We start from the raw sequence: 12,016 nt of genomic DNA, 5'->3' as shown, positions 1-12,016 counted from the left end.
TCCACTGGTAAATTATTTTACTTATAATGAGACATTTTCCTCGTTCTAAATTAAATAATTGGAATTAGTACTTTCCATCAATATTAAGGAATTAATTACTTAAAACAAGCTCTTGTAAGTTAGTTTTCTAATATTTTGTGTTTTTGTTCTTCCATTTGGGTCTCAACTGCTTCTTAAAACAACCCAACCGATTAAAAAAAAAGACATCCAGCTCTTTTTAGGGCCACTGCGCCGTTACCTAGCAACCCCAGCGGAACTCCGCCTGTCACCTAGCAACCAAAGCAAAGCTCCCGCTGGTTTTACTGCTTTATAATGGCAGCTAGAAAAGGCAAGTGTTTTGTTGTTGACTTACGATTGAGACTTATCATTCTTGTTGGTTGTGCAGGAGGCTCTACTAGTGCTTTTCAGAGATACGGTTGTATAATTGTGCGTCTGTTTGCAGCCATTTCCACTTGCGAGTGTAAACGCTAAGTGGGGGGATGGATTTAAAGTGACCAGAGGCCCTGAAACAACTCATTCTGAACTCATTAAAAATCTCATTATTTTGTGCAAAAAATGTGATGAACATGTTTTGTGTAGACCACAGACTTATCCTCACCTGATGAAGGAAGCATAATAGTTCACCTTTAAATTACATCCATCTAGCTTAAACATTAGATTACTGCTTCTTTCAGTCCTGGTAGAAAGTCAGCGAGAAATGAATCCATCGCAGTCATGCAGGAAGTGCTCAGAGCGTGCGGCGAATTGTCCCGGTTTCATTCCTGCACCGTGGAGCCGGGCAGCTCATTGGTCAGGGTGTGCCAGCGCTCCACCTTCTGGCCCTTGTTCTTCAGACAGTCGATCCAGTGCTGCAGAGCGTCGCCCTGCGACTGGCAGCCGAAGGAAACGCCACCTAACCAGAGCAGAGACGCAGAAGAAGAAAAGTTTTCAACCCCAGAGACGAGGGATCAGGTTGAACCTCTAATGATGTCATCAAAATGTCAAACCCAGACACGCTGTATTCAATAAATTAGAATATATGTCCATGAGATTTACAAAAAAAACTTTTAAGGAAGTATTAAACATACTTTTCATTAAGTTCATATTTCTGATTTTAAAAATATATCTAGGTTTTTATAGGTTTCTAATTTTAAATGTCATGATTTCATAGCTGAAAGTTATGATGGGGTGTTAGGACCATAATAAGAAAAATTAAAAAAATATATGAAACTAGAAAATTCCTGAGGAAATTTAACCGGGGCCTGCCAAAGTGTGCCCGTCGGTTTGGACCCAGCGTTATGATGCTAGAAATTAGCATCAATGCTAAAGAAAGCTGCAATCATATGAATACAATGACAAGAATGTTTACTAACATTGACTTGCACCATTCAGTATGATAAAGTAAGTGTATCAGCTAAAATTAGCAAAAATGCTAATGTTAGCGTGATTGCTGTCAGTAGCATGTGGGACATCACTAGGATGTTCTCTATAATGGTATTACTCCATTCAGTAGACTAAACATGGCTAATAAGTCAAATAAATAGCTAATAGCTTATATAAGCTAAAATGCTAATGCTAATGAACTGCCTTGCGCAGCAAGGAAGTTCCCTAACCTGAGAGAAAAAGATAATGCAGAATAATATTATTGCACCGCCTGCGGCGGTGCACTAACCTCAGGGGCATGTTGAGGCTTTTATTTTGAAATTTTTGTTAAGCTTAATTTCAAAGGTCCAAACTAATCCCATGTCTAATAGTCATTGGGTTAAATCAGTTATTTATTGCTCAAAAGAGCAATTACCTAATGTAAGATTTCTCAAGGCTTTTATTTTGACATTTTTGTTAATCTTCATTTCAAAGTGCCAAACTAATCCCATGTGTAACAATTGCTGGGTTAAATCAGTTATATAATGCTCAAAAGAGCAATTATCTGATGTAAAAATTGTCAAGGCTTTTATTTTGAAATTTTTGTTAAGCTTAATTTTAAATTGCCACACTAATCCCATGTGTAACAGTGCTTTGGATAAAAAAGTCACATAAAGCCAAAAAGAGCAATTATCTGATGTAAAAATATTCAAGGCTTTTATTTTGAAATTTTCAGTATGCTTCATTTCAAAGAGCTAAACTAATATCATGTGTAACAGTGCTTTGGATGAAAAAGTCAAATAAAGCCAAAAAGAGCAACTACATGATGTAAAAATATTCAAGGCTTTTATTTTGAAATTTTCAGTAAGCTTCATTTTAAATTGCCACACTAAATCCATGTGTAACAATGGTTGGATAAAATCAGTTATATAATGCCCAAAACACAAGTAGTTCTAAAGGCCAGCTCAGTCCTCCTCTGTAGTAACTGACAGTTCCACCATGTTGTAGTTCTGACATTCAGCTCAGACCTCTTTTGTAGGCACTCAGTGTCCGCCATGTTGTAGTTCTAACCTTCAGTCATTGTAGTTCTAAAGAGCAGCTCAGAGAGGCAGACTAAATTCTATGTCTATTTTGAGTCTAACTGACACTGTTTTGTGTCAGTTAGACTTTTGTTTTGAGTTAAATTTGGCTCGTTTTTTGTTAATTATGTCGCCACAGTTACTCGAAATGCCAACAAAAGTAATAGCTCCCCTCACGGGATTGAGCCTCACGTTTTGATATATATATTGTGAGGGGGCATGCAGCGGTACGAGCCGCATTAACGGTAGTAGGAAGCGGCAGTTATTTTGAGGTGTAGAACAATAGGTGCCTGCCATGGGCAGGCCCCAATAATGTCAAAATTATGACTTTGTTCTAACAAGTAATTTACAGGTAACATTTGAGCAAAATACATAAGTTTTTTAAGTCAATAATTCCATAATGTTAATGAAAAAGTTCTAGTTTGGTAAATTATTTAACTTATAACAACAAATGTCTTGTTATAAGTGAAATAATATGCATGTAGAACTAATATTTTTTAAAATCAATATTAAGTAATTATTGACTTAAAATAAGTTCCTATATTTTACAGAAAAGTCCCGTGGAAGTTAGTTTTGTTAAATTTAAACTAAGATATTTGCACCAAAAACTAGAGGAAAATACTTGGTAATATTTGAGTTTTTTGCAGTTTGTTACTGTGAAATGTTGTCTCTGCCGCCCAGAAATTCAGCTGTCGTCATGTCATGAAAGAGATGAATCAAACAGCAAAAGTCTTCAGTCAGAGGCCTCCTCAGATTTGTTGCTTGACTGACTGCTACGGGAGATCAGTCAGTTTCTTTCTGGGATAAATAATGTATTTTTTTTAATTGGGTTTATCAGAATTTTGACCATAATAGTGACCATATAGTGCTGAAATAGCAGTAAATACTTCAACAGGAAAACAAAAATATACTTTTTTAGTTGTATAACTAAAAAAGTATATTTTTACTTGGCTGAAATGTAATACATGATTTGGAAGAAAACATGAGTCTGATTTCTAGCTTTGATTTTGAGTTATTTTCTTACTTTTTAAAGGTTCGTTGATTTTTTGTTAATTAGTACCATTAATCATTTTTGCTTGTGTAAATAAGTAACAAGTATGAAATGTCTGACTCCAGATTTAAAGTCTAAAAGGTGAGCGAGTTCAACATGCATAGCTTAAATGTTGAAAGTGGAAATTACAAATTAAATATTAATAAGTTAGGTTGCCCTTGTCGCCTTCGCTGACAGATTGCACACCATGAAATTCTCCCCAGCGGCTCTCTGCAGATGCCCATGAGCATTCACTATTACTTGCATTACATCACAAGAATATATTTAAATTGCAATGAGATCCAGAACCAGGGGCCTCATTCGACACACAGAAACACTGTTTCCTGAAAGCCACGCCTTAAAGGAGTGATGAACTGTTTTTATACAATTATTTACCTCCAATGTTGTTAAAAATCATTCATTTGTGAGATTCTTTTGAAAATTTTAAACACTTTCCGTTGAAAATATCTGCCTGCATCTATTACTGACCTGAGACTTGATTTATAAAAAATGTCTTTTAGTCACTGAAGAATAAAAATAAAGAAGAGGTCAGATTGTATGAGGTGACGTTTATAAAGTTACACAGTCAAAAGTTAACCATAGAAATACCCATTATGTAGCGAGTAATAAGAAAAAAAGATGGGAAGTCATTTTTTAAAGTCATATTTCTAATTAATTTATAAATGTCACGGTTTCAAACTAAATATTTACATCCAAATCAAATATTTAGCTGGCTAAGTATTTAGTTAGCCACCTAACTGGCTAACTAAATAGCCAGTCAATATTTAGTTAGCTGGCTAACAAAATAGCTAAATTATTAGCTAATAAACTAAATATTTAATTTACCAGCTAAAAATTTACCTTCAAACTAAAAATTTAACTTCCAGCTAAATATTTAGGTAGCAAGCTAAATTTTTAATTTGACGGTATATATTTACCTCTAAACTAAATATTTAGCTTAAAACTAAGCATATATGTAGAAAACTAAATATTTAGCTTAAAAAATCTTTCTTTTATGACAAGTTAAATAACCCACATTATTGATAATTTTTGATTGTGTAACTTTACAAGGTGAACCCCAAAGATTTGGCTCCAATTTCTACATCAGAAATCCAAACAAAAACAAATCTGAGGAAACAGAGGCAGGAAAATATATTTAACTAGAACAACCCAAATAGATGTGATCACTTGCACCTTGTAGCCTGTGGTAAGTTTTAAACAAACCGATACCCATCTGGAGTATACACAGAGCTACACTGCTCTTATGCTAACAGCTAATGCAGAACATCCACAAATATGCTGGCCAACATCTAGAATTGTACATGAGGCTATTAGAAATAATTAGGTCTAAAAAGACAAAAACACCTTTATTATTATTCATCAGTGTTTTTGTAATAAACTCACCTATGAAGTCATTGGACTTTCCCAGGTCGTAGTCCCAAACTGTGACCTCCAGTGTCTTAGAAGCTAACTCCGTGAAGGAGATTTCATAGAAGAACTCCTGGGGAGAAGAAAGAGGTCAGAAGGTCACGCAATATTCTCTAAAATTAGGTGGAAGATGAAAAGAAGCAAACTCTGAAATCAAAAACGCCTGTCACAGTTACACACACAAACATGGAGGTTACCTCGTTAAACTCTGGGTTGAGAGTCTTTTTTATGACGGCTGTTTTGTGTTTGGATTTCTTCTGAACATCTGGCTTCAGGTACCTGAAACAGATAAACATGACAACAAATCATGACTGATCCTTAAAATTCAGCAGGAAAGTGCAAAGATAAATTTAGCATAAATTTAGAGACATTTCCAGGAACACAGATCAGAACAGTTACTCAACTATTCAACAACATTTCGCTTGTATTAGCTTTTCTTGTGTTAGCTTAGCTTTATTGTTAGCTGGATTAGCCCCTCTTGCACTAGCCTTGCTACTATATTAGATATATTAGACAAATGGCAGTAAATGGTAAATTTACCGTCTTATTTAATCTTTTATTAGATTAGCTATTTTACATTTCATTTTGCATTCACTTGTTTTTTATATTAACAGTGTCAGCTTCTCTTGTTTTAGCTTTATTAGCTAATTATAATGCGCATAATTAGCTTTGTTATAATTATTACTATTATCATTGCTAAATGAATGCATCAATTTAGCTGTTACATTAGTTAATCTTGCAATAGCACTGCGATTATATGAAATGTTTCCTGTAAGTTAGTTTTGTCTTATTTCACTACTAATTGTACTAAGATATTTGCACTAGAAACTAGATGAGTTTTTTGCAGTGTGGGTAGAAACTTTAAGCAAGAAAGCGTAGCGGCACTTCATAAATTAAAATTACTCGAGTAAAAGTAAAAAGTACAGCGTAGTAAAAATAGTTCTAAAAGTATTTTTTTTCTCAAAATGTTTCTCAAGTAAGTATAACTAGTTACGTTAAGACTTTATTTGAAGGGTTATGCATAAGACTGAATGTTTATGACTGCAGTCTTAAAGCATCATTTGGTAAGTAATGACCATTTTAATGCAAAATTCATATTAAAAGTCAATTAAAAGTGTTAACGTTGCACATCCCTTCAAATAAAGTGCTATCATAGTTACTACCCAACTCTGTTTAACAAACCAACTCTCAAACTAAATTAACTTAGTGTGTCAAATAGTAAAGAAAAACCAATAGCTCAGCAACACAGCACAGACTTGCAAACAGCAGCAGCGTTTACAGGCTGTCTTTAAATTCGTAGGATATTTTTGAGCTAGCTGGAAGGAGAATGGCAAAAAAAATCACTATTCACATTTGCTATCCACCCACCACCCACAGCTCAGGATGCGTATGTTCCCACACGCTCTCAGACACAACAAAGCATCTGGGAAGAAGCTCCCGCCAAAGGCCAAAGATGTGAGCATGCATGTAAAGCGAAACGCAGGTGCCTGATGGGACGAACGGCGTATCAGATGGGTGAGAGAAGGATGAGTGGGTTTGGGTGATGCTGAGAAGATGGTGAGAAAATTTGATGAGAAAGAAGAAAATAGAGAAAACGGCAAGACAAACTGCAGTCCTGTGCACTGTAAGATATCAGAAATTAGACATTTTTATATTTTAATCTTGTTGTTTGTGTAAAACCAGCTAAAAAGACAAAGAACAAAAATTTTACTGTCTAAATACAAACATCGGTTTGCAGTTCTTGCCTTTCCTTCTTATTTATTCTTTTTTATCAAACAACAAAACCATTTTAGAGGAGTTAAGAGTTAACTTTTCAATGACTGTATGAGTTTAAGAGACAGATGTAAGAAATTAGCTATTCTTCTATTAACTAACTTCTTATATTAGCAACATTTCACTCACTTTAGCTTGGCTAATATGTTAGGTATATTAGCTTTTATGCTAGCTGCTACTATATGATGTTTTGCTATTTTATAACTTATCCTTTAGCATTAACTCAATGTTTATATTAGCTGTGTTAGCTTCTGTGTTTGCAACTTCATTAGTTTCTCTTGCATTAATTTAGCTATTATATTAGCCAGTCCATCAGTAGCACAGTAGCATATAGGAGTCACATTTGGTCCTCTTTCATTTACAAAAGTGTAGCTAATGTATTAGCCACGTTAGTTCTTCTACATAAATGTAGCTAATGCATAATCTATATTAGCTCTTTTTACTTAGATGTAACTATTGTATGTGTTACATTAGCTTGTCTTATATTATCCTAGCGGTTGTTCTACTCACACAGAATGAATAAAATACCCATCTAGCTATAACTGCCCAACACATACTGTATATTAGCAAAGGGAATGGTGCCATAAAATATAGGTAACCTACATATATTAGCGTTAAATTGTATATTAGCCACAAAAGCTTCCCCCGCATTAGCTTAGCTATATTAGCTTCCTTTAAAATATTATTGATAATTTTTGCCAGGATAAGTTAAAAGCTGGTTGTAATGTGATTCAGACCTAAATGTCTGCAGTAACTCTTATTTTCTTTGTAAAATAAAAACTTTCTAGATAGAAGCAAATTTAATTTAAGCAAAAAATGTACCTTTGAAGCATGCTATTGCTGTGTTTTAAACCTTTTAATCATGTCAAGAACAACCTCAAAGGCACAGCAGCAATCCCTAGCCAGTGACAACACAGAGGGATTTTACATCTCATTCGTTCACATTCTGTCAAGTTGCATAATTCAGCTGAAGGACCTTCCTGCCCTCCCTGGTGGAGCCACTGACACACAGACAGAGACACACAGCAACGCTTTCCTGTCGTCAGTGAGTAATGAAACTCCAGACGACCTCATGACACTAGCAATATCTCTATAATCTGATTCCCTTCTGTGGTAAAACACATCCCAAAGATGATACTCTGTGAGCTGGAGATCAGCACATTTTTTAAGACGTCAACAATGACACCTTTAAATATGAGTAACATACATTTTAAAATAGCTTCCATGTACGAAATGATAACTTGTCACCATTATCCTCAGTGGAGTTAACTCAAATCTTAAAAAATGCCTACAAAATGTCATCTAGCGTCTTCCAAAGGCCTCATAAGACCAAAACATAAGAGGCAATAAAACAGAGCCGGCTGGAGAGTTCATCCTGAAATAGGTGTGAACTGTCAGAGCATCAATCTATGCTGGACGTCTGGTATGCAACACCTAAACCCCAGACGGGCAAAAGAATTTGGACTCAGAACCACAAAAGCTGGACACACAACGTCGATTACAGCGTCAAAGACTTGGTAACTAAAAGTATTCATTCACCTGAACAGACAAATTACACAAAAGGAGGTGAAACAGCTTGATTAAATATTATTAAAAGGAATTTGAATCCTACTTTCCTACTACCATAACATGCCATTCTGCTAAAGAAATAAACAGTTTACAATATAATATATGTTACTTATGTATAAATGGTATTGAATAAACTGATGTTTTCTTGAGTATTTGAAATATTATAGTATCAGTGTTTGAATTCAAAGGAAACCATGGCAACGTGACATCACCGTAGTGCAGTGTAGTGTAATGTCACAATGTGTGACATCACACTACCGTGTCATAGGCAGAATTTTGTGACATCAAACCTTTATTTAGGCTTGTCATATTGATCAACCTTTGTCACAACCGCATAGCAGCCGTTCGCGACACATTCACCTGGGAGTTCCTTTCGACACTCAAAAGAAGTTCAACTTTGCTTGATACTTTACAGAATCTAGTAGAAAACGGATTTATCTCTGACTGAAAGAAGGATGTCGTCAAACCAGCTTATCATTAAGATAGATACACCCAACAATGTTGTTGTGAGGGAAGTTGAGCCACAGACGACGATGCATAGCGAGAAAAAGAAGGTGCCCTTCAAGATGTGTTTAGCAGAACATGAACACAGTTTGGATGACGATACCGGAAAGCTTTACGATTCACTCATCATTGAACCCATCGATGCAACACAGGAGACTGTGGATGATGAAGGAAAGAACGGACCACCTGAGAGGAAGAGGAAGAAGAAGAAGGAGGAGCCGCTACCACTGAAGGTCTGGGTGGAGCTACGCGCTCCTATTAATCAACACATTTCAATTGAAATCACTGAAATGCAGGACGCCTTACAGATCACCATAAAGGAAATTATCCCTGAAACACAAGAGGAACAATCTGCTCAGGATGTTAAGACCTCACAAGAAGATTTCCCTCCATCGGTTTCTAAGATTTCATCCACAGAAAATGCTGATGAAAAAAATGATAGTACTGTTCTGAAAAATCAAGATGATCAGACAGACTGCTTAGAACAGGAGGCTCATAACAGGGAAACTGTCGTCTCTACTGAACTGGATATGGAAAATGAATCAATGTATGAAGCACCGGAGACAGACGATGAACCAGCGGAGAAAGAGCCATTGACCTATGAAGACATGAAAAATACACCAACGTCTCTAACTGTGTCTGAACCATTACACATCCAGGTAGAGAAAGTTCCCGATGTCTCCCACGATCAAACCGTAGAAAATGTTGAAGAGGACAATGTCGATGATGAACAAACTGGAGAAAATGTTGAAGAGCAGAATGTCCCTGGTGTTTCACACGATCAAACCGTAGAAAATGTCCAGTTAGAGAACGTCCCTGAGGTCCCTGACGACCAAACCTCCGAAGATGAAGGCTACAAACACAACAACACTGAAATCCCCATCCCTTTGCTTCTCCCATGTCCAAAAGAGCCACAACCTTTATTTAAATTGATTGTTGACCTTCAACAATATTTAGACCATCTTCTTCAAGAACTGTGGAAAACAACTGCGTCGCTACCTGAGGGAATTGAAAGGAGAACTTTCCTAGAAAATAGCTATGAGTGTTGTTTGAGACAGCTCCAGCTCTATGAACAGATGCGACAGCTTCAAGACTCAGAGGAAGTAGAAAATTTGTCCAAGTCCCCAGAACCTCAAAAAAAGACAGCAAAGTCTGTCAAAACCCAGACAGAATTTCCAGAGACCTCAAAATTGAAAGCAGTCCACCGCCAATTTGTGTCAGCAAAAAAAATCAGGCAACAATCAAAAGCAGTCCATCCGAAGATTGTCACAAAAACCAAGATGGAGACACAGAACATCAGGCACCAGTCAAAACCTGGACAAAATCATGACACCACCTCTGACGAAGACAATAACCCAGTGAAAGAGGTTTCATTTTGGAGGTGTTTTAAAAAAGCTGTCACCCCATCATTTATGCGACAGTATAAAGATAAGAGCAAACCAGCCAACATGGAGCGCTGATGTTTTATACTCAAAAGAGAGGTGAGAGTTAGATAATCTGGGCCTCCCTAGTATTTGCTCATTTCTATTAGTTATTTTTAGTTAAATATTGCTTGGTGGAAGTTTTAGTTCCTGTATTCGTCTGTATAAAAAAGCGAGGGCTGCACGGTGGCAGAGTTTCCCCGTGTATGCATGGGTTCCCTCCGGGTACTCCGGCTTCTCCCATTCAGTCCAACATCCACGTTCATCCATTGCAGTCTGTATATCTGACTCTAAAAATGCAACCAGTAATTGGTTGCAATTTATTGCGATCAATAAATTGCAATAAATTGTTTTGTGACTTGTTTTAATTCATTTTTAGAGTGTAGTTGCTCATTTTTATTAGTTATTAATTAATTAAATCTTGCTTTGTTTTATTATAGTTTTTCTTAGTTATGGTAGTTTTAGTCCTTTATACTTCTGTTTATAAAAAAGCAAGGGCTGCACGGTGGGAGTTTCCACGTGTATGCATGGGTTCCCTCCGGGTACTCCGGCTTCCCCCATTCATTATATATACAGTATATACTGTATATATATATATAAACATATATATATGCTTATATATATATATATATATATATATATATATATATATATATATATATATATATATATATATATATATATATACAACATACTATGGAAAAACGTGATGGCCTTTAGAGGAATTGAATACAAGACATTTCAGAGAAATTCTGACGATTTTCCACTTACAGCTAATGATGAAAACATGACCTGCTGAATGAATTGTTCTCAGTGCTGCAGTTGGCTCCACTACACCACCAAACATGACAGGGATGCTTCACATAAATAAACATAACATGAACCAGTAATAATGTGAGGCAACATATATAAAAAAGCGAGGGCTGCACGGTGGCAGAGTTTCCCCGTGTATGCATGGGTTCCCTCCGGGTACTCCGGCTTCCCCCATTCAGTCCAACATCCATTACAGTCTTTATATCTGACTCTAAAAATTGTCACCAATAAATGGCTAACACAGCAGCGGTTGATTAGCTACGTTAAACACCTGCTCTACTGATGATCTGTCAGAGTTCATATGTGGGTCGCCGTTTTCTTGCAACTGATCCGCAGAACGCCGCATTCCTCAGCACATCTACATGTTAAGGTTGTCAAAGTCAAGCTAGCTTAGCTAAAACCAATGACAGTTATTGTTGGTGAATGGTTTTCTTCCAGTCACAAGCTGGTTGCAAACCTGAGGCCAGCAGGTGTCAGTCAGTTATGGTAGATCTGAAATTTGGTTTGATGACGTCAATATGAGAAGCTACAGACTGATAGGAGGAACCAAAGAGCTCTGTAAAGGTAAAGGCAAATCTTCAGAAGCTGGGATATAATTCATTTAATTTCACATAATTATCGCGGTAGAAGCCATTTGTTTGTTAAAATTGTATGAAATATATTTGTTCTATTTGATGTTTGTTGTGAATGACGTAAACTCACAAACAACGAGGTAATTAGTCCAACGTTTAGAAACTACAGCGGCTGTAATGCGCCACAGCAAAGGTAAACAAAGGTAAAATAACCCGAACAGGTGATCAACTCCAAACCACTCCTACCTTTTTACTCTCTCTCTCTTTGTAGTTTAAGCACACCTGTTACCGTGGCAACCGCCTGCGCCCAGCAAGACGAGCAAAGACGTTAAAAACATAACATTCAGTCCGTTACGATATCAAGTTTCCAGGCTTGATATTTATTTCTAGATTATTAATCAGCGCTTCCCTGAACACAGCGATGGTTGACTGACTAGCTGTACTTGGTGCTAAGGTGGCTAACACGAGTAACAGTTTAGTCCAAAG

At 36.5% G+C, this 12,016-nt stretch overlaps 1 protein-coding gene across 3 annotated transcripts in view; it reads right to left on the bottom strand.

Annotated features, from left to right (window-relative positions):
• Positions 1-263: 263 nt before the first annotated feature.
• Positions 264-12,016, bottom strand: part of LOC114136717 (double C2-like domain-containing protein alpha) — a 58,048-nt gene continuing 46,295 nt past the window's right edge. For all 3 annotated transcript variants that reach the window (XM_028004940.1, XM_028004932.1, XM_028004924.1), the window contains exons 9-11: positions 5,076-5,157; positions 4,855-4,951; positions 264-892 (exon numbers count right to left, since the gene is read on the bottom strand). In XM_028004940.1, the coding sequence (XP_027860741.1) occupies positions 756-892; positions 4,855-4,951; positions 5,076-5,157 (316 nt within the window). In that variant the 3' untranslated portion in view covers positions 264-755. The remainder of the gene's footprint in view (positions 893-4,854; positions 4,952-5,075; positions 5,158-12,016) is intronic.

The sequence above is a fragment of the Xiphophorus couchianus genome, chromosome 2 (genome assembly GCF_001444195.1).
Source record: "Xiphophorus couchianus chromosome 2, X_couchianus-1.0, whole genome shotgun sequence".
NCBI classification, from domain to species: Eukaryota; Metazoa; Chordata; class Actinopteri; order Cyprinodontiformes; family Poeciliidae; genus Xiphophorus; species Xiphophorus couchianus.
This window is presented reverse-complemented; position numbering and strand designations above follow the sequence as displayed.